At 40.4% G+C, this 24,176-nt stretch overlaps 1 protein-coding gene across 2 annotated transcripts in view; it reads right to left on the minus strand.

Annotated features, from left to right (window-relative positions):
* Positions 1-24,176, minus strand: part of LOC115268734 (uncharacterized) — a 514,127-nt gene that overhangs the window by 213,216 nt on the left and 276,735 nt on the right. Inside the window, exons 3-4 of one of the 2 annotated variants that reach the window (XM_062858638.1) lie at positions 15,294-15,504; positions 7,283-7,342 (exon numbers count right to left, since the gene is read on the minus strand). In XM_062858638.1, coding sequence (XP_062714622.1) covers positions 7,283-7,342; positions 15,294-15,504 — 271 coding nt within the window. The remainder of the gene's footprint in view (positions 1-7,282; positions 7,343-15,293; positions 15,505-24,176) is intronic. The other variant, XM_062858639.1, reaches the window with a different exon arrangement.

Raw genomic sequence — 24,176 nt, forward strand, 5'->3', positions numbered from 1 at the left:
ATTCATTGTTGGGAATAACCGTTGAACGCGCTGAAATTGTAAGTGAAGATTAAGTTTGCTCGATATGATCCTTACTGATAAATAAATATTTTGATTTTAGCTTGTAGCTAATGCTTACGAGATTCAGCGTTCCAATCAATTATTCCGCAACAATAAGGAATTGCTAGGGATTGTTGAAATAGCCACCTGGCCATTTTGGAAAAAGTAAATTTTCGATATGGGAGCCCTTCAGTTTTCAGACCTAAATGCACTGGAATGATAAAAAAAGTTGTCTAGAAGTCCATCCCGGTCACTACGTGCCTTGGAATTCGTTTAACGGATGTTCCGGGGAACCGGTTCTGGGGTCAATTTTTGAATATGATTCAATACCATCATGCGACACCTCAAACTTCGTGGTTTTTCAAGATACATCATACTGTGCTGTTTTGGCGTTGTCTGAAATACGGTTGGCCATTTTGGAACCGGTATTCGGATTTCCCGGGAATGGGTTCCGGTGGTTCCGGGGTCCCGTTTTCGAAAATAAACAAACACCATCATGCGACATATCAAACTTCATGATTTTGAAAATTATGGCATTTCATCATAATGATTGACCACTTAGGATACATTTGGCCATTATGGAATCGGTATACAGATTTTCCGTAATCCAGTTCCGGGGCCAAGTTTTGAAAATTGTTCAATACCGTCATGCGGCATCTCAAACATCGTGATTTTCAAAATACATCATTCTGGGCTAATATTGCGTTATCTGAAATACTGTTGGCCATTTTAGAACTAGTATTCGTATTTCCCGGGAATCGGTTTCAGTGGTTCCGGGGTCAATTCTTCGAAGATGAACAAAGGCAATCAGGTGACCATGAGCGGAACCATTGATTGCTATCCGTATATTTATGCTTTGAACCAGAAACTGCCACTGTTGGGTATTCATTCTGAGAATGCATCCAGGCATGCCTTCTGGAGATTCCTCATGGAATTCCGCAACCTCTCCAAAGAATTCCCTTCGGAATTCATCCAGGAGATTCCTCCTGAAGGATGTTCTTCCAGTTTATTCAATCCAGCGAGGTTACCAAAAACTCATTCCGAGGATTCCTCTAGGAGTTTCCTCCGAAAAGTGTCAAAGGAATTCCTTTTAGGGATTCCTCCAGGAGTTCCTTATGGAGATTTGATTCCGGGGATTTATCCAAGAATTCATTTTAGACATGCTTCCTGGATACTGTGAGGGCTCCTCCAGAAATTAATTACAGAGAATTTTCCAAAAATTCGTTTCGGGTGACTCCGCGTAAACTGCTTCCGAACGCTCTTGCACAAGTTACCTCCGCAAACCCCGGAGGTTCCTCTAGATGTTTCTTCCGTAAATTCAAACATCACCTAAAGAATATCTTCAAAATTCCACCAAAAAGTCCTTCAGGAGCTCCTCCGTGAATTCCTCCGAAAGTTCCTTCAAGAATTTTCTCCAGGAAGTTTCCCCTGAAGTTTTTATGAGTTTATGAGTTTTTATAAGAATTCCGACGAGACTTTCTTCGGAAAATTTTCCAAGGATTCCTCCAGGAATTCTCCCAGGAATTTCCTCAAAACATTCCGCCAGGAGTTCTTTCGAAAATTCCTCCTGTAGCTCCTTGGGAATCCCTGGAGGAATTTCCGGAGGAATTCCTGTAGGAACTTTCGTAGGCATTCTTGGAAGAATTCCTTGGGAAATTTCCGGAGGAATTCCTAGAGGAATTTCCAGAGGAATTCCTGGAAGAACTTCCGTAGGAATTCCTGGAGGAATTTCCGGAATAATTCTTGGAGGAATTTCCGGAAAAAATCCTGGAAGAATTTCCGGAGGAATTCCTGGAGGAATTTCCGGAGAAATTCCTGGAGGAGTTCCTGGAGGATTTTTTTTTCTCGAACTAATCTGAAACGCAAACCATACACTTTATTGTTTTGATATTGTTTGAACTTTTTATACAATGGAATGTATTGTTGTATGTATAGCCATACAATAACAATATAATGAATTGTTGGCAATACAGTGTATTGTATTTGTATTGGAATTTCTATCCGGGTAATATGCGTTTAATTAGTAACCAATCGTATTTTTTTATATGGTAAAAAAACACTTTCATAAGCTTTTTTTTCACCATTTCCGGCCCTCTATTCCAGAGAAATCTATTGGGATGTATTACTTTATGGGGAGAATTTGGACATTAACTCGGACCTCTCGATTTACAGTCACTTACCTTTGCATATACACCACACAATTCTGTACATAAATTCCCCAGACAACCAGTAATCGTTTAAGATGTTGCATAAGACGATAAAGTGAAGGCCATATGAGTGCATGCCTCCATTTAGGCGCATGTAAAATGTACGCATATCGCCTCCACTTTCACATCTTATACAACATTCTATATGATGACTGGTTGACTGGGTCGGAAACGAGAGCATTACTTCTCTCTCTCTCTCTCTTCTTGGCGTAACGTCCTCATTGCGACAAAGCCTGCTTCTCAGCTTAGTGTTCTATGAGCACTTCCACAGTTATTAACTGAGAGCTTCCTCTGCCAATGACCATTTTGCATGCGTATATCGTGTGGCAGGCACGAAGATACTCTATGCTCAAGGAAGTCAAGGTAATTTCCTTTACGAAAAGATCCTGCACCGACCGGGAATCGAACCCGTCACCCTCAGCATGGTGAGAGAGCATTACTTGTTGAGTCTGAATATTCAAGAACATATCTTGAAGTGAGACTTAAAAAGAAGCGATGTGGACTCAACGAGAACTTGCTTAAGTCAGCTGTCATAAATTATTTATTAAAAGTTGGACAACTAATGGTTAATTTTGCTTGTTTGTGTATGTTCTAAAGCTGGTTACAGACATGAATAATAAGAGGTTGAACAAGCAATACTTCAGACCAATATTCAGTTGTCATTGTGTTCAACCACTGGCACCAATAACTATCCAATGTTGGGTAAAAGTTTTAAAGGCATTTCAAATTTATTATAGGGATGTCAAGAGCGTTTCAATGGGATGCTGGAGGCTTTAGGGGTATTTTCGAGCATTTCAGTGGAGCTTCAAGTCTTTGAGATCCCTAAAGCTCTCCTGAAACACCCCTGAGAACCACTGAAGCGCCGGAGATCTTCTGGAGCCCCCTAAGACCACCTAAAATACTCCTTAGACCTCCTGGTACTTTCTGAAACCCCTTGAGACCCTCTTGAAATGCCCCTCAGATCTCCTGGCAACTCCTGAGACCCTCTGAAACTCCCCTAGAACCTCCTGAGACGCCTTAGAGGGCATGTGTCCTCTTGGAACGCTCCAGACCCCCTGAAACTCCATTAGACGATCCTGATACCTCTTTGAACGACCCTGAGACATCCTGGTATCCCCCTGTGATCTCCTTCAAACGCCTCTGAGATCTCAGTTACCTTCTGAATCCCCTTGGGATACACTGGCACTTCTTTCGACGCCATTGGCGGGGGGTGGATAAATTGAAAATTGCATAAAAAGAGGGAATTTTGTGTATAAATGAAGTCGGGTCCATAATGAGGGAATCTAGTTCGCAAGATCAAGTCTTGCTTCTGGACATTTGAAATGGGGTGAAGGGGTTTTTCAAAAAGTTTCTGCTGGAGAGGCCAAAAAAGAGAGTTACTAAGCGCATCAGGGGCGTTTCAGGAGCCTTTTAAGATCTTTCCATCGGGTTTCGTTGGGGTTTTAATCGGATTAAGGGGAAGTCAGGAGAGTTTCAACAGTATTAAGGGTTTTTTTTTCCTGTTGGGGACATAGTACCACTCAAGTGGGTTTCAGAGATATTTAAAGGGGCTTGAAGTGTGAAGCTTTTAATGGACGTTTCAAGGGTATTTAGTGGCGTTTCAGCGAGTTTCAGGGGGTTTCAGGAATGCTTTAAGGACGTTCTGAGAGGTTTTAGCAGCGTTGGATAGCATTTCATGGGAGTTTCAAGGGTTTTCAGGTGCATTACAGTGGGTTTTTGGACACTTTTAAGGGAGTTTTGCAGAGAGGGGGGTGGGGTTTCAGAAGCCTTTAAAGGACGTTACAATGAGTTTCAGGCAATGCATTTCAGGGGCATTCCAGAGTGTTTCAAGGATTTAAGAATCGTTTTAAGGGCGTTCAAAGAGGTTTCAGGAGCGTTTGATATTATTTTCCGGGCGCTTCAAGGGAGTTTCAAGTGCGTTTCAGGGACTTTCTGGAGCCTTTCAAGGCGTTTCAAGTGGATTCAGGGGCATTCAGGGGATTCAGGGGTATTCAGTGATTACGATGCTTTCAAAGGCGTTTCAATAGAATTACAGAGATTTCGGGGGCGTTTCGAGACATTTCGAGGCATTTTAAGATGGGGTCGTATCAGGGGGTATCAGGAACATCCTTACATCCAAGGGATTTCAGGGGAATTTCAAATATATTATGGGAAATTTAAAGGCATTCCAATGGGATTATAGAGGTGTCAGGGGCATTTCAAGGGTTTTTTGTGAAGGGGTTTCCGAAAGTCCTATGAAGCTTCCTGAAATGCCTTTGAAACGCCTGCGTAACGCCTCTGGAATTCGCCGAAAATCCTCTGAAATGCCTCCGTAATCAGCATCCCAGAATTCTCTTGCAACCCTCTTTGAACGCCACTGTAACCCTTTGGAATCCTCTGAAACGCCCCTGTAACCTCTCTTTGCTATCCCCTACCAATACCCTTTGGCCGCTGTTGCCATAGTTTCCGTCATTATTACATTTTAATATGCACAATATTGATTCTAAATACACAGTTCTTCCTCTTTTAATGCAGGGATTTAGAGGATGGACAATAAAAGAGCCACAGTCGGCAGTCGGGTGCCTGAAACTTTTGCCAGTCTTGGTAAGGTGGTATGAACTACCAACCAAGCCGATCTGTTTAAAAGCACAGGTCGCACGGCAGAAGTTTCACGCATTCGATGTATTCGTTCAATACATGGCCTACTTGCCTAATTTCACCTTCTATAAAATTTTCACACTTGTTCGCTACCTAGCGAATTCTATCATATCTATCATTTCATTATCCACTTTGATCTCTACTCCCTTATACTTATGAGTAGAAAGAGACCGATATAGCCACAAAATCATCAAGTTATTAATAAAGGGTGATACGGTCAAAATTTGGTCACACAATTTGTTTCATAACTTGAGACTGCGTACACCAAAACAGCTGATTTTTGGACCATTATTGGTACAATATATGTAGCTTATACCATAAAATTTTCATCAAAATCGGTTTAGTATTTGCGGAGATATTGTGAATCCTGAAAACTGCAATTTTAAAATTTTGTACAAAGTGGATTAAAAAATAAGAACACATTTTTACTCTTTTTTTTATAGAGCCAGAAATACTGAACCAATTTCAATGAAAATTTTTCTGTGTGTTAAGTATACATATCAAAATGTTATGTAAAAATTTCATTCAATTTGATTCAGCCGTTACAAAGTTATATTTGTTTAGGTGGTCAAATTTTGTCAAATTTTGTCGAGTCAAGTCAAATTTTGGTCACACAATTTTTTTCATAACTTTAGATTGCGTACACCAAAACAGCTGATTTTTGGATCAGTAATGGTACATTATATGTAGCTTGTACCATATAATTTTCATAAAAATCGGTCTAGTATTTGCGGAGATATTGTTGAACCCTGAGATCCGCAATTTTAAAATTTTGTGCAAAGAGGATTCATACATTTTTACTGTTTTATTTATACAGCCAGAGATACTTAACCGATTTCAATGAAAATTTTTCTGTATGTGTAGTGTGCATATCAAAATATTGTGTAAAAATTTCATTCAATTTGATCCAGCCGTTACAAAGTTATATTTGCTTAAGTGGCACCCGGTCAGTTTTTTTCATATTCAAACTGCTACAACTTTGAAAGTATTCATACAAAATGGCTCAAAATTTTACTAAGAACGTATTTTCATAATAGTACTATACTGTAAAATTTTGATAAAAATCGGAGCAGTATTGGTAGTTCTATAATCAAAATTGTGCTTTATTGACCTTAAATTTCCGAAAATTTACTATGGAGCGCCTTTGTACAAAATTTTAAAAAGGTAGGTCGATGGTTTTGTCTATATATCAACCAATACTCAATCGATTTTTATGAAAATTTTATGGTATAAGCTACATATAATGTAGCATTACTGGTCCCAAATTCAGCTGTTTTGGTGTACGCAGTCTAAAGTTATGAAAAAAATTGTGTGACCAAATTTTGACCGTATCACCCTTTAGAATACGGTCGATAAATCAGCATATGAAATAATATGGCCGGCCGAATTTGAAAAAATGGCGTAGCAATTTATCACGAAAATTGTTCATCACAATGTTGAATAATAATATGCCGCGATTGTATGAGCTTGTTTTACTCCTAAAGAGGTGCCGAAAATTTCGGCCCTAGATTCGTCTTCATTTTCGCGTTATTTCCGTGTGTTTTTAGGCGACAGCGATGCTGGATAGTAGATGTCCGAGAAACGCGAATGAAAGTCAACAGTTTCCTCTCGAGGGTACTGGAATTTGTATAATTTGGTGAGTTCAGTCCTGCATGAACTTTGAAACTTAGGTGCCTAAGCGTTGACCAAACCAAACCAAACACTAATTACATCCAATTTAAGTGACGGGAGGCAGAAGTCTCTCTTACTTATTAAAGTAGGTATCCAACTAATCATTCTTCCCTATCCCCAGCTTTCGCGAAGACGTGGTTTTAGAACGTTGGGGAATTCCGTCAATCTTGTCGTAGAGTCAGTGACCAGCCGCAAATCTCTGTACTTTGGTAGCGGACGGAAATGAGATAACCGTCATAACAGCGTTCTAGGAATGTAAATACCACCTAAGAATTTGTGCGACTTGGTCAGTACTAATACTAATGGAAACTAAAATCGGATACCTTTAATCCTACGGTTCAAGACCGCAGTACCTGTACGTGTTCAACTCTGCTCGGGTTACTACCCAAGTCGAGTGAATTTTCCTGCAATCCTATGGTACATATTGGCCATCCCCCTCCTGTATTGCAGGATTATTCCGAGGTCCTGGGATTAGTGTCCGACGGGAGATTTGTAAGCTTTAGGAAAGGAATTCGTAGAATTGAGAGGGTCCACTGTGTTGCGGATCATTTTTTTTTATTGTGGATAAAGGGAAAGGAATGCTATGGCCCTCTATGTGGAAAGGAAGTTCGTGATAGGAACGTTCACGTATCTATTCTAATGCAACAACGACGGGGGGAAAGCGTGTTCCAGTGCTAGTGTTTCAGTGCTAGTGTGATAAGCGCATAAAAATGTGCAGTGCATTTTACCTAGTCCCGCGGGTCCCAAGAAATGGTTGCCTCCCGATGCTTGCACAAAATCCCGGTCCTCTGGTCAAGGTTGAAGAAGGTTGGTGACGTTGGTGGAGGTGGTGATGATGATGGTGATGGCGGGTGCGCGGGTGTTTCGCACACAAAAACACGATGCAAGAAGTAGAAGAAAAGAACAAGAAATCGAAATTAGATGATGGTGCGGTGGGTGGGAGGATGCTTGCAGTCGTGCAAAAATACGGGAATTTGTTGGGAGAGGGAGGTATATTGATTCTGGTCGAGGAGTTTTAACAGTCATTTTCACTTTGTTCGTGATGTTCTATGTGGCGCTCTTGGTACCGTCGTAGCTGGCGTTCATGTCTTAGTTCTTATTCCAGCGGCGAAAGCAATAGAACCAGTAAAGCAGCAGTGTTCATCGGACCATTTCCAGTGGTGTGGTCCGATAATAACAATAAGGGTGCAGGCAAGCGAGACAAAACCCATTTAGCAACTGGTTGAATTCCAGGCGAGTTTCGGACGTAGGTAACATCTTGTGTAAGTGCACTTGACATGTGATAAAATGTGGTCGAATCGTGGTGTTATTGAGAGCTTGCTTCGTGCAACAAACATTAGTGTTATAACGAACGAGAATGTTTTTGGGTCCTTTCGATGCTCTGCAATTAACATGTATTAGCCTAGAGCGTTCTCTACTAATGACCATTTTGCATTTGTATATCGTATGGAAGGTACGAAGGTAGTCTATGCCCGAGGAAGTTCAAATTTTCAATACAAAACGATTCTGGACCAAGCAGGAATCGAAACTATCACCCTCAGCATGGTCTTGCGCATATGTATACCATTTCAGTACAGCTTATTGGACTCAACGCGCATTATTTCAACTACGCGAATGAAAGCCATACTTCCGCGATGATTCCAGAAAAAAAAATCCAACCCTAACCAAAAGCCGTCTCGTCTCATCACGGCCATACAATTGCATAAATTTTCCCACGAAAATGCTCAAAATTTCATTAACTGATGGTAAATGGCGAGTTTCATCGTTCCAGTTTCCACACGTTGGAAATGACGACGAGAAAGAGCACGAGGACAACAACGACGACAACGAGGACCGACAATAACGGTAAATGAAAACAGGAAAATTAAACAGAAATATCATTTGCAGATAATATTTACGTGATGAACGACTCTGACTGGAACGAAAATTGCTGTTTGGGCAGCAGCCGTCGAGACGTGCCCCGCTGTGTATTGCTCGGTGGTACGGCACGAACACATACATCCGTATAGATGTATTTACATTTCCGCTTTATTAAAGATTTATACTATAACGGATTTCACGATTCTTATTCCGGGTGGTTGGTGCCTGAGTAGACTAGCCCGTAAGAAAAATAATCGATTCCATGATACAGATTTCCGACGTGTAAGCCATGGAAGAGCGATATCGGTAAGAGTCTGAAATTCCACAATTGTCTCAGGAAGTGGTATTTTTGAAAACAGTCTTGGAACAGTCTACGGTACCGAAGCCGGAAAGCTTGTACATTCTGACGGGTACATGCCTAACCGGTCTGTGTGGTGGGTAGAATTGAAAGGAGAAATGTAAATAAACAGTATTTTTCCTGCGCTTTGCTGTGTCAGCATTTGACTGATGTCTGCCTTTATCCAGACGTACATGGCAAGCAAGGATCGCCGTGCTTTTCTGGTCAATGTTAGGCATGGAGCTCGGGTAAAGCCAAGTAAGAGGCGCAATTTCGTGATGTTTTGGATAGGAAAAAATATTTCGTTTTTTTTTCACAAGGTCAGAAACGTAAGGAATGTGGCTTTATTGCACAGCGGAATGTTGCCGAGTAATTGAGGTTAAGCGAGAAATGTTGTTCGTTATTTCAAATTCGGTTGATATTGTATTTCAGATGACTGGTTCACATTTTTTTTGGTTTTATAGTGTTTTCAGAAATACTTGTAAATCTGTAAATATTATTGCTTGAAAATCAGACTTGTTTGCAGAAAATCCTGGGTTGAATTTTTGATCCATCCCTTTTATCCTACTTTGTAACTTTTAATTTTTTTTACCCTCTTGTCTACATCTCATTTATACACTATGCTCATAGTCATCGTTAGAACTAGGGACTGATTGAAAAAGCCGTTCCTTTCCTTTCAACTGCACAGCACAACATATCCAGTCTAGAATATCACTCTTTAAATCGACAATCCGTGAACACACCATTTTTACAGTAATCTTAACTCATAATCATATTACTACTACCAAACGAAAATCAACTAACAAACGTGAACTTCCAGGGGAACTGCGGGCATAACGCCCCCCGAGGGCAACACGCCTTCACGCAATTTCATCACATTGTGGAGGTTTTCGTTAGATGCAAGCAAATTAGATCTAAGACTGAGCAGGTTAAGCCCAAGAGCGGCTGATAACTATTAGGTGAACTAAAATAAGCGAAAAATACAAGTGAATTCGCCCAGAGTGATAATACTCTATGAATTTCTTCAGACATTCCTTCAGAAGTTTCTTGTGATTTCCTCCATTAATTCCTTCTTATTTTCCTACAGAAATTTCTTCTCAGATTCCTCCTAGAGTTCCTTCTGAGATCCATTTGGGAGCTCCTTCTGGAATAACTCCAGGAATCAGGAGTGCCTTCAGAGATTGATCTAAAAGTTCTTTCTTAGATTTTTCCGATGGTTTGTTCGAGGGACCCCCAGGAGTTCCTACTGAAATTGCTCCAGCAGTTTCTTCAGAAATTAATTCTGGGAATCCTCAACAAGTTTCTTCCTTGATTCGTCAAGAAGTTGCTTCAAGGATTTCCTTTTTTGAGAATTAATTCAGCAGTTCCTTCTGAGAATTCTTCAAAAGTTTCTTCTGTGATTTTTCAAGAAGTTTTATTTGAGATTCCTCAAGGAGTTTCTTGAAGTCTTACTTTACGGATACCCCCTCGAGATCCTTCTGGGATTTCTCCAAAATTTTCCAAGATTGATCAGGAGTTGCTTTTGGGATTTATCCATAAGTTTCTTCAAAGACTCCCTCTTCCAGAAATTTCAATCGTGATTTCTACTGGTATTCTTCCTGATGTTCCTTTCGGAATTCACTCCGTACTTTATTGATTTCCACAAGAGTCTTCTGGGATTTTCCTAGGAGTTTCTTCTGAGATTCCTCCTTTTGAAAATTATGAGAATCCTCCAGAAGTTCTTTACGGGATTCTTTCAGTAATTTCTTCCCGGATTTCTTTAGGATGTATCCGATGTCTCCCGGAGTTTTTTTTTCAAGATTCCTCCAGAAGTTCTTTATGGATCGTTTAACATCGCTTCAGAAATTGTATGAGTATTGTGTTGTTCTTTGCTGTGCATGCGTCGCTCCTATCATTTTGGTTCACCAGTTCTTCCAAATTGGGAGGTGACACATTTGTGTGTAGACTGTACGGTTGCATGGACCGCATCCCTTACCAAAGTGAATCCTTGATCCATGCAACTATCAATCCCTCTCTACTAACAAAACTCCTTCCCGTGACAACTGTGGAGCGTCCAGTAGTACGTACAACCTCTAGTAGCAACGGTTGTCGATCAACCATTCCTTTTCTTCCCCGGTAGACCGTAAGGACGTGGCCAGCGCCGTTATTGACCCAATAAAGTTTGAGCTCTCGAAACGTGTACATTGAGGATGGTGGCAAATTCCAAGCCGCAAGCCTTTTGGTTCTCTGTGCATTTTCGCTAGCTCAGGTCAATCACGGAGTAGCAACTACGAAGTGTACGGTCGGTCACCAACGCTCATGATCAAGGAAGTTCTTTCGTGAATTTATGCATATGTTTAACTGGGAATCCATACTAAAGTTGCTCCTTCAATTCCGGGAAAACTTGCAGCTGGAGTACTAAAAAACTTGTCGAGAAGTTCCTTCAGTAAGGTCTCCAGATATTCCACTGGAAATGTCCTCAGGATGCTCTCCCTGAAAACTCTTTCGGGGAATCCTTGAGAAGTTTATACGGGAATTCAGGAGGTCCATTAGGAATTTCCTCATTTGTTCCTTTTTACTGGCTTATAAAATTTCTTCCGGAGGTTTCCATGAACTACTCCAGGATTAATTTTTTAAAGCTCCTACTTGGAGTCGTTCAGGGCTGCCTCCGCGAAGTTCGTAGAGAGTTCTCTTGATAATTCAAGGACTAAATGAGAAAATTCTCTATCAATTCTTCAGCCGATTTTCCAAGAATTCTGCAGGAGTTTCTCCAGAAAATTCTGTCACTAGTTTTTTTTTTCGGAAATTCTTTCGGAAGTTCCTCTGAGTTTCCTACAAAAACTTGTTGAGGAATGCCTTCTGAAGTTCCTCCATAAATTATTTCATGACCTCTTCCAGAAATTCTTTCAGGAGTTGATTAGAGAGTTCTTCAAAACGAACACTTCAGAGAGTTCTTCAAAAAGAACACATCAAAAAGTGTTCTAGGATTTTCTCAGGATTTTTTTGAAAATAACTTCAAAACTACCACCGAGGCAATTCGGGAGTTTCGCCAAAAATTTCATCCAGAGTACAAGAAAATCTTTCTCGATCTCTACTGGAGGTTTTTCTGAACATTTTTTCCCGATGAAATTTTTTTTAGAAGTTCATCCAAAATCTTTAGGGGGTCCATCAGCAATTCTTTCAAGAGTCTCTTTGGAAGTTTTCTTCAATTTCATTGAGTTCCATCAGTTAAAAGGGAATTTCTTCGTAAGCTTCATCGCAAAATCTTTCAAGAGTGCGAGAATTTATTTTGAAATTTCTCCAGGAATTTCTCAACGAGTTTCTCTAGGTATTTTAGGAATTCCTTTGGGAGATCCTTCTGGTGTTCTTCAGTGTACATATCCCATTGAGACTTCATCTGAGAATTTCTTCGGTATATATTCCAGGAATGCTTCCAGGAGTTGTTTCTGAAAATATTACCAGAATTACTTCAGAAGTTCTTCTGAGAATTCCTTTCAGAGCTCGCAGGGAAGACCTGGGATTCTGTCGGAAATTATTTTACAAGTATATCCCGAAAATTCCCCCTTCAAAAGCTACCTAGGAACTTCTTCCAGAGCTTACGCGGGAATTCTGTCAGGATTTCTACAGAGTACCCAAAAACTACAAAAACGTGACTACCTAAATAGAGTTTCCACCGAAATGGTTTCATAACCTAAATGGATTTCAAGGTTGGAAAAACGTTTGGGAAGGGCGAGTGGCTAGGGGATTTAAAGCAGGGTCATGGGGAGTTTCAAAAAGCTCTCAAAGGAGTTTCAGAAGGGGGTGGGGGGTCAGAGGCGTTACAGGGTGGATTTAAAGTCATTTTCGGAGAGTTTGGGAGGTCTCAGACTTGGTCTCAGATGCGTAACGAGGGGGTTCCATACGATTTTCGATGGCATTTCAGGAAGCCTCAGCAATTTCCACAGGAAGTTTATCAGTAGTTTGTTTGGTAATTTCATCGAGAGTTCAGGAAATTCTTTCTAGTGCTCTTCCGGATCCGGATAGTATCGATACTATTTTGTAAGCTGTATTTTCTGAAAATTTCTTGAGGGGGCTGTCCACAAATTGCTTCATGAGTTTTCTTAGAAGTTGCACCAGAAATCCTGTCGAGACTTTCTTTCGAAATTCGGGAATTCCCTCAAGTCTTGTTCTGGGAATTTCATCGGCAGATCTTTGAGAAATTCTTCATGAGCTTCACCAGAATTTTTTTTCAAGAATTGTCCGAGAATACATTCAGAAAATAGTCCGGAAATTTCTACATAAAACTCTTTTCAGAGTTTTACGGGGTTTTCATATGCATTTCCCTTGGAATTTCTTTTAAAAGTTTCTTCGGAAATTCCTTCGAAATCTCCTCAGGAATTTCTTCAAGAGCTTCCCAACTAACATTTTTGCTGTATAATAGCTTATGCGAGCTTTGTTCCAAGAGAGTTTGCTCTATAAGCTATTATGCAGCTACTTTTGTTAGTAGGGTTCTCCGGGAGTTCTGTCGGGAGTTATTCCGATTATTCTTTCATAAGCTGTTATAGAAAGAACTCCAAGAATGTGTTTGTTTTCTTGTAGGAATCTCTTCAGGAATCTATCTTATGTAGGAAAAAAAAAATTCTCCTGTAATTTCTGTGGGAATCCCTTCTCCTGGACTTTCTCCGTAAATTCCAGATCCCGTGAGAATTGTTTCTGGAAATTGATTTTGTTCGAACATCTTCTTCTTTCTTTGTTCGGAATTTCCTTCAGAAGAATCCTTTCAAGAGTTCCTCCAGGATTCTTTTCGAGAGTGTTTGTGGAGAACTCCTACGAAAGTTCCTCTGAAAATTCATTATTGAGCCTCACCAAGAATTCCTTCAAAGGTTTGTTCGGAATTACCTGGAATTTTTGATAGATTATTTAGATGTGTCTCCAGGCAATGCTTAAAAAGCTCGTTCAAGAGGAAATTCAAAAATTCGTCCGAGAAGTTCCCATTGAAGTTCCTTCAAAAAATGATTTGATGACTTCTAGAACTGATTTTTCCAGATTTTTTTAGATCTATTCTTCTGTAATTCAATAAGAACTTTCGACACCAATTCCTTCAGAAGCTCCTCCAAAACCTTCTTGAAAAGGAGTTTTTTTCCTTCCAAAATTTCTCTGGTGAATGCTTTAGGAGTTTCTTTTTGGGTTGAGGAGATTAGCTTCAAATAACTTCTGGAATTTAAATTTTCTACCAAAGATTTCTTCGGAGGTTTCGTTTCAGAAATTATTCCAGAAGTTTACGGAATTTTGTTAAGCAGTTTTCCCGTGAATTACGCCAGGATATTTCTGGGAATAAATTCAGAACCTCCTCCTGGAAGTTCCTTATTTAGAAGTTTCTCAAGGAGTTTCTTCAGAAGTTATTTTGAAAATCTCTTCGAGAAACTCATGAAAAAATTTCCTAAGAAATTTCTGGCAGATTTATTGAAGCAACTTCTGTTTTCTCCTACTGGAGGTGCTATCAAAATACGTTCTTGATTTATACAGAATAGAGAATACGTTCTGCCGAAACTTCCTGGAGGATTTCCTGGAAAAATCCAGATAGAGTTTCTGAAGAAAAATCTCCAAAAGAACTCCTGAAAGTATTCAATGAAAAACTCCAGGAAATATTTCTGGATAAACTTCTGGTATTCCTCAAGGAGCTTTCCAGAGAAACTTTGGGAAGAATTCCCTTGGAACTTTTGAAAGAACTTCTGGAGAAACTTTTAGAAACATTGCCGTAGAAACTTTAGGAAGAGGTTTTGGAAGCACATTTTGGATTTTTTTTTCAAATTTTCAGAAAATGCTTCTGGAATCATCTTGAAAGAAGGGAATCCTGTAAAAATTTCCATAATAATTCTCGGAAATATTTCTGGCAGAGTTCTTGGAGGGTTTTCTTTTTATTAACGACATAAGTATTACACCTGGTTGCATTTATGTCGAACTTGGAGGAATTTCCAAATCGCCTAGAAGCGATTTTGTACAGAACTCCCAGAGAAATCCTGAAAGAATTCTCGTTGAAACTTTTTCAGGAATTCCCAGCTGAACTCATACTAGAATTACCGCTTTACCTCTTTCATGAATTTCTGGTGCAACTCTCACGGTAGTTTCTGTTGGAGCTCCTGGAGATATTCCTGGTGAAACTTCAACAGGAATTTTCGGTGTTGAATATAATTGAACTATTGCAGATTTGATAGTCTATGAGTGAAAAAAAAACATCTAGTTTATCGTAGCCAAATTACTTTTCCGTCCTACGTTTTTGATGTTTTATTTTTCAAAAGAAAAGTAGTAAGCCATCTTTCATGAAGCAGTTGGTGAAAGCTTTTGGAGAGGAGGAGCTTCTTGTAGTGATATTTGCTATTCAACAGGATTCTTTCATGACGAATTTTGGAGGAAAGTTACAGATCGCAGAAAGCGATGCATATCTGTTTAACTTAACATTAACGCGTATACCTTGCACATAGGAAATTAAGTGGGCATTAATACTGCAACCGTCTACCATCGATAACAGATTCCAATCCGTCCCTTTCCCAGCCCAATCCCCCCACCCATAAAACAATACCAACCTGTCACGTCCAGGTACACCGCCAGATTGATCTTCGGTTCCGTGTTGACCTGACACTCGTAGATGCCACTGTCCTTCAGCTGGGCATACTCGATCTTCAGGTCCCAATCGTCCGAGTCCGGCGGATGGATCACCGAAAACCGCTGGTCTCCGGTGTAGGTGTAGATGTTGGACGTCAGTATGTGAAGGTCCCGCTTGCGCATCCAGGAAACCTGCAAGAACCGAGGGAAACAACCAAACAGAGAATAGGTAAGCCAACAACTTATGGTTTTGCGTGATGCTGCCAGGCCGGTGCAACATCTGATTGAATTATTATTAATTCCATTTTGAGAGGGAAAGTTCTGTTTTCCGAGACCTGGTGGGTTCAACGGCAACCGATGCATGCGACGACGATGGTAATTACATTTGAACGAGCCCAGACCATCAGAGACATCCGGCAAAAAGCGGACGGTCTACCTTACCGGAAGGATAATTGAATAAATTCGAGGATAATTGAAAAATAATATCGTCACGTAGACAGATCGGCATCACACGGATGACTCGGGTCGGTTGTGGTCGATGTTATCACAGTTTGGTTGAGGAGGGGAGGACTGAAGTGTACGGGCGCAAGGGGTTACGGTATGATTGATTTTCAATGAAGAGCTGCAGATGGTAACGATGATCGAATAATTAATTTTATTAATAAAGATGTTTACGAAGAACTGCTGTCATGAGTGCAATACCGTTCTACCTACTGTAATTTAAAATTTTGATTGCAATATACGATGTTAAAAATTCAAAGGCTACGAAATTTTGAATTTGTCTCGAATATTACCAAAATACTACCAAAATACTACAAAATTTAACCTCGACTGTCGTACGTTTAGATATACCAAAGGACAGGGATGCGTATCTGTAGAAAAAACGATCGGATTACTTTTTCGAATGTTCAACGAATATATTACTCAACTGGAGTTGCCACTGGAGGAGTCCTAGTTCTCCTCTTTACTAGACAGACCTTGGAGATCTTTCGCTGGTAACTGCCATCTCTGATCCACACGGTCACAACTCTGATGTTCCCGCCAGATCCAGGGTGGACCTCGGTCACCCGTGACAACAGCCACTTCAAGAGTGGCAAATTCTCCTCCTTGAAAACAACCATAGTGCCAACAGCTTGTTCGATTGTGGATGTTGGACAGCTACTGTTCAGACCATTTCTTTCACAATCTCTGGGTGAACTTCGTCATTCGTTTCCAAGCCGAAAGTCTGTTTTCCAGAACTCCACCAAGATCAGACCAAAAAGTGTCAAGGTTCGCTCTCGAACTACCGTTACTATCTGCTGTTGACCAGTGTGGGAATACTTGCGATGGTCCTATGACCATACTACGATGGTCCTATGACTATACTACGACGATTCTCGTGAAGGATGATGATGGTTGAGTATGTACGGATGCTTCCTGGCATCCAGGATAGCCGCGTTCTTCGACGGCCGCCAACCAACGCACAACACACCTTTAACTAGTTGAGAATTGAGGTTTGAAATTCTGGAGGAATCCTGTACCTGTCCTGTAGCTTTACTAGCTTAGCTGCGTAGTCGTACTTCTGGGAAGTGATGTAGCCTACCTTCCGGCAAGATCGATTCGCTGGCGACGAATGTGAACAGTGAGCCGAACTAGATCAACAAGCAACGAACGAAGTCCGAAGATCAGTTAACGCTCGGACATCGATACGATCAGACGTGCGCGGACTACTGTCGAAGGCGACTATCTCGAAGCCTTTCTTTCAGATAGGTTTTCAATCGTCTAAACGGATTATACTATAAAAAGCCAAAATGGAAGCTACCAGGAAGAATACGTTGAAAATTGTTTTCGGATCATCGGCAAAAGCTCCAAAGAATCTGGATGTCTTACGGTTCGTGGGTGGCAGGCTGGGAATCCTAGCTGAAAGTGTGCATTCGATTTACAAAGACGAAAACGACCATGCGTTTTACATCAAATTTCTCGATGAAAATGTGTTCAACTGCTTCGGTACTGGCTTGGAAGAGCAGTACACCTTTGACTACGAGGATGGATCTCAGGTGCAAGTACGACTCGAAATCGCTAGCAGACTGTTCCGGTACGTGCGAATATTCAACTTACCACCTGAAATAGATGACAGGGATATTGCTGCAGTTTTGAATCAGTTCGGAAGCATCAGACAACATGTACGTGAAAGGTATCCAGCCGATTTCGGTTACAGTGTATACAGCGGGGTCAGAGGAGTCCACATGGAGATTTCAAAGGAACTTCCAGCAAATCTGTACATAGGTCATTTCAAAGCTCGTATCTACTACGAGGGTTTGAAAAATCGGTGTTTTTATTGTAAAAATGATGGACATCTGAAGGTCAACTGCCCAAAGTTGGCCAGTCTAAGAGCGGCACAAAATGGCGTCCAATACAGTCACGTACTCGCCAACGCGGTGATCGGAGCGAATACAACATCACCAGGAACATTGAACATGACCACTATTCCAGTACCATCGACAAGCAGACCAGTTAGCGATGTGTTGGAGAAATCCACCACCACTACTAACGCGGTAAGGCCAGCGGTAGTAGTGACCAAAGAAGCGGGAGAAAATTCAATGGGAGAGCCATCAAATATCAGGAGTAACAAGGACTCAGTGGACAGTGTGAGTGTTGACCGCAAAAATCCACTGAAACGAGTGCCGGACTCACCGTTGGACAACGACTCGTCGGAGTCTGAAAGGGATACAGCAGGTTAATGAGAAAATCAAACCTAGAAAGAAACAGCAGATACTGGAGTCCAGTATAACGGTAAGCCCAGTCGATGTAATTAGTACCCGGGAAAGCCGATCGAAGAACCGATCACGAAGTGGAACTCAAGGGCGCTGATGTGACAGTGAGCGCCGATGGTATGTATGGCTACAGAGGCTTGATTTATTTCGCGATTTATGGATTTGTGAGTGACCGTTGAGTTTTAATTTTGTTTTGAAGCCATGCCATTGATTCGACGTATCGCAACCGTGAATTTAAATGCAATTAGTTGCACAGTTAAAAAGTTTTTATTGAGAGATTTCATCTGGAACAACGATTTAGACGTGGTATTTCTGCAAGAGGTTGCCTTTGAAAATTTTTCTTACATAAGGTCACACAAAGCGATAGTTAATATTAGCGAAGATGGCAAAGGAACAGGGGTTTTGTTGCGAACTAACATCGATTATTCCAATTGCGTGTTGAACAGTAACGGAAGAATTACTTCAGTTTGTATAGATAACATAAACTTCATCAACATCTACGCACACTCGGGAAGCAAATTCAAAAAGGAACGAGACCTTCTTTTCACGCAGGATATTTTGATTCATTTAGCGATAGGCAAGGAGAACCTTTTACTGGGTGATTTTAATTGTATAGTTAATCCTGATGATTCAAATAGCACTGTCAAAAATATCTCGATTGGTTTGAAAAGTTTGATATCTTCTTTGAACTTATTAGATGTGGACAAAAAATTTCACGGAAAAAATGCAAGATTCACGTTTTACCGAAGTGGATCGAAATCACGTTTGGACAGGATTTATTCTTCAGACACCTTTATGAGATGCATCTCAAATGTCACTACAATGCCATTAGCTTTTTCAGATCATCATGGTGTTACACTCACCTATAATGTCGATAATAGACTTCTTTTTAACTTCCTTGGCCGCGGTTATTGGAAACTTAATTCTTTTTTGTTGAACAATGATGATATCAATAATCGATTCGTTTCGATGTACAATAATTTAAAAACTCGAAACTCAGCATTGGATTTAAACTATTGGTGGAACAACGACTTTAAAAATAGCGCTAAACGATTTTATAAAACGGAAAGTTTCAGAATCAATCAACAGTCAACGCGGGAGAAAAGTTTTTACTATCAGTGTTTGAAGGAATTGTTTGAAAAGCAGCAAAATGGGGAGGAAACTTTTTCTGAGATGGCAATCGTTAAATCCAAGCTGATGCAGCTAGAAAACACTAGAATGAATGCAATTTCATATAAATTCAAACCAAACACTTTACTATCTGAAGAAAAACTAGGATTGTTTCAAATTTCGACAAGTATCAATCGATGTTCGGCAACTAATATTTTAAAACTAAGAGTTAATGGCAACCTGACTTCGGAAACTTCGATTTTAAAAGAAACCTTATTCAAACATTTTAAGCAAAAATTTGAAAAATCACCTGATACCGACACTGATTACGAAAACGTATTAAGTTACCTTAGAAACAAGCTTGATCAAAACGATCAACAATCCCTTATGGATCCAATTTCAGTAGACGAATTGAAAACTGCTTTAATCCATGCTTCAAAGAGGAGTTCTCCGGGACTGGATGGTTTGTGCTACGAATTCTATTCTGTACACTTCGATTTGCTAAAAGACGATTTAGTTAACTTGTTCAATTCATACCTGATTGGCGGGAACTATCCACCAGCGTCGTTTTCAGCAGGGGTAGTAACTTTAATCCCAAAAAAAGGCGATTCTTATGATCTAGATAATCGGCGACCGATCAGTATGCTCAATTCCGATTATAAACTTTTTGCAAAAATTTTATGGAACCGTTTACAGCCAATGATGGTCAAGTTGGTGGGTAGTGGCCAATCTGCGTGTATAACAAATCAGTCTTGTGTTGAAAATCTAAGATCTCTTCGTAATGTGTTGATCAAAGGAAACACCTCCAAGCACTTTAATGCTATGATCCTGAGTCTTGATTTGGAAAAAGCATTTGATCGTGTAGATCATGATTTTCTTTGGGCTGTTCTGGAAAAGTTTGCTTTTCCAGCTCAAATCATCGGATGCCTGAAAAGACTATACAAAAACGCAAACTCGAAAATTTTATTCAATGGTTTTTGTACTTCCAGTTTTGCGATTCGCAGCTCAGTTCGGCAAGGATGCCCTTTGAGCATGGCTTTATTTGTCCTCTACATTGAACCGCTTATTAGAATGTTAAACGAAAACATTTCAGGTTGTCTCATAGACAATAGTTTCGTGAAACTCATAGTTTATGCAGACGATATTAATATTTTGATACGAAATAACCATGAATTTGATACCGTGCTAGAGATAGTAGGGTATTTCAGTATCTATTCTAAAATCAAACTCAATGTTTCCAAATCTCAATATTTAAGAATAAATTCTTGTCCTTCAGGTCCACATCTTATCAAAGAAGTAGATACACTGCATATTCTTGGCCTTCACATTAATCCGAATTTTGAAAAATTAACTACATTAAACTACAATAAGTACATAAACGAAATCAAACATCTTTTGTCCTTGCACAACCGAAGAAATTTGAACTTATTTCAAAAGGTTTGGACTCTGAATACTTATATTTTTTCTAAACTGTGGTACATTTGTCAAGTTTTCCCGCCAAATAATAAGCAAATAGCAACATTGAAATCGGTTTCAGGCCGCTTTTTATGGCAAGGATATATATTCAAAGTTCCCAGGAATGAATTATATTTGCCTGTTTATAAAGGAGGTCTCGGTCTAGTTGATATTGAATCTAAATCTAAAGCGCTATTCGTTAAAAATATTCTTTTTTCTCCAAAAAATAACCGTTTAAACAATGATACTTTTATGCTAAATCAACATAACAACCGCCATTTAACTCGAAACATGAAAGAATGGATCACATTGGCGAACGAAATCAAATCGAATGCCTCTCTCGATACGAGTAAAAAAATGTATGATTTTATAATTGAAGGATTGAATATTTCATGTAAAACTCAAGAAGACCTACCGCAGTTACCATGGGATAGTTTATTGAATAATTTAAACAGCAACTTTATAACATCGAGAGGAAAAACAATTATTTTTTGTCTAATGAAAGATATTGTTCCTTATAAGAAAAAAATGTTTGTTAATAATATAAGAGGTACTAGTTCAAGTAACTGTGGAGTATGTAATAATGAGGAAACTTTGAGGCACATTATTAAACAGTGTATATTGTCTTGTAAAATATGGACATGGCTCAAACATGTGTTGACTAGTAAAATGAAGTTGAAAATATCGGATCCACATGAAATATTATGTAGAAACATTACTAATAGAAACTACAAAAACAAAGCAGCTCTATGGTTAGTAATAGAAACTATATCATTTAATATAGAAACAAAAGGGCTTGGAAGTTTAGAAGAACTGCAACAACGAATTAGAATAGCTCGATTCAATAGTAAAGGAATTTTTAGAAGACAGTTTAGAAATTTCCTGGACATATTTTGAAATTATTGTAACGTTTTTCAAATTAAAGAAATAAATAAACTTTGAAAAAAAAAAAAAAAAAAAAAAAAAAAAAAAAAAAAAAAAAAAAAAAAAAAAAAAGATCTCACTAGGGGAAAGGGGAAACAGCGGGGAGGGCCGCGACAATGGTCCTCTCCTCCAAGTCTGCCTAGTCGAGACTACCCTTGTCGATCTGTACCAAATTGGGCCAGTACTGGTTGTTGAACATCAACCATTTTGGTCTGTGTAACCATCGAGACTCGTACTGAAGCTGCGCTAGACTCATTTCTCAAGAAATAATGTCCGCCGGGTTATCCTCACCGGCGACGTGCTTGCACAAACTGCCCTTCGTAATGTGCTAGATTTCGGAGACATGATGCGCCACAAGCTGCTTCCATCTCGCCCAGATCCTCTGTTCCACCCACGCAAAAAAGACCGTCGACAGTCAACCTAGACAGCCACCATCCAAGCCTCCCAAGCAACACACATGTTATGTAAAAGTTACGACAGCGCAAGTTTTGGTTGTATAGAAGTTTATTTTACGTTATTTCAACACAATGTTGGGAATACGTAAAATAAACTTCTATACAACCAAAACTTGCGCTGTCGTAACTCTATTATAACATGTGTGTTGCTTGGGCTCCAACATAAAAACAGCAGACACGGACTGTTAACACTGCAAACACACCAGACTCACACGCTCACCCTGCCCCAGAATACGCCGCCACAAGCCAATCACATGTAGCTCTCCCAAACACACCGACACAAAACATCATTCTCTCGACCACACTAGTCAGCGTTCAAGACCGCTATACTCAGTGAAATAAAATAACGAAATTCATCAACATACCTTGTGAACTTTAGCCATAACTGTGGACGCCATAAGAACATCTTATGAAACTTTATCATGCTTATTATGATCTAATTACATAAGATAAACTCAGAAAAGAGCAGAAAAATCGTAAAATGATGCAGGCTGGAATCGATCCATGAGCGTCGAGATCACTGAGCTCATGCCCAACCTACATGGCTATCGACGCTTGAGGATATGGTGTTGCTAAATGTGTATAAAAGCCAAGCTGTGAGTCGGTTCTGAAATTCATTCTAATCGTTATGAATTATTCTAAGGCCATTTCATAAGTAAGACCTTATGATAATCCTAGGTTTGTTTGGCTGAGTGTACGGCAAGCCCTTGGTAGCACGAGCTCTGCACGACTCATGACAAGAGGTTTTGCTAGCAAGCTGAAGCTAGACGAAACGCCGAATCCAGCGCTTCTAGCGGATCCCAAGTTTTTCGAGATAGGACCGATAGATATCATCATCGGAGCAGAGTTCTACGTGAAGCTGCTCAAGGACGTACGGCGAAGAGCAACAAACGACGGTCCGACAAGACACCATGTTCAGATGGATTGCTTCTGGTCCCGTTCCCGAGAGTCCCACTGCTGTATCGTACTCCCCAACCCACGTTTTTTCGACAGCGGAGATCCAGGACCAACTCTTCCGGCTTTGGGAACTAGAGACTTGCTAGTCAAGTAGCACGCTGTCGGTCGTGGAATCGGCCTGCGAGGAGTTTTTCAACAGAATAACATACCGGGACAAAAGAGGTTGGTACGTAGTCATGCTGCTGAAGAAGGAGCACATGATCCAGCAGCTAGGTGATTCCTGATCCACAGCAATCAAGCTCTTCTTGTGAGTAGAACGGCAGCTCGCGATCAATCCAGAACTAAAACAGCAGTTCGCGGAGTTCATACGCGAATATTTGTACATGGGCCACATGATGAAGGTTTCAGAAAACGATGCTATAGCATTGTAATATTACATGCCTCACCACGCTGTTCTAAAGCCAGACAGACTACGAAGACGTCCTTAGGAAGGACTTCTAACGTCGACGATATACTGCCTGGCGTAGACGACATTCAAGAAGGTAAGACACTAGTTCGTTAGATGGTAGATCTCCTGCAGTTTGCCGGATTCTCCTCGTGAATGTGGAATTCTAACAGCAAAGAGTGGCTGTCAGCGGTGCAGGAGGGTTTGAGAGATGAGCGTTCGGTATTGGAGCTAGATTGGTCTAGCGCTGCCGTGAAAACGTTAGGCTTGACATGGGAGCCTGGCACGGATAGCTTCCGATTTAGCTTGCCAGCTTTGAATAGGTCCGCGGAGATTACGAAGCGTTGCATCAAGTCGGATGTGTCTCGATTATTCGACCCGTTAGGACTGGTGGGTCCTTGGGTGGGTCCGGTGATCATCCAGGCGAAGATCTTCCTCCAGTATCTCTGGAAGCATGACTGCGAGTGGGATGAACCGTTTAGCTCGTTGCCTCAAGAGCACCAGCGTAAGTATATGCAAAATCTAGCAGGCCTAGACGGGATTGCAGTTACACGATGGGTTGGAATGAGTGGTTGCACTGAAACAATTGAGCTGCACAAATTCTGCGATCGGACAAGGCTTACACACTTATTTGAGAGTTCCTTGTTCGGCTGTTCTATATTCGGTAAAAGTTAGGATTACCGAAGTTCAAGTTCAGTAAACATTGCCGATGATTCGGTAGAGTTTACCGATCGTTCGGTACTTTTTGTTGCGAAACTTCGGTAACGTTTTGCTGAACATTCGGTAATCTGAACTTTTACCGAAAATAGCACAGCTGAACACGGT

Source organism: Aedes albopictus, chromosome 3 (genome assembly GCF_035046485.1).
Source record: "Aedes albopictus strain Foshan chromosome 3, AalbF5, whole genome shotgun sequence".
Taxonomy (NCBI): domain Eukaryota; kingdom Metazoa; phylum Arthropoda; class Insecta; order Diptera; family Culicidae; genus Aedes; species Aedes albopictus.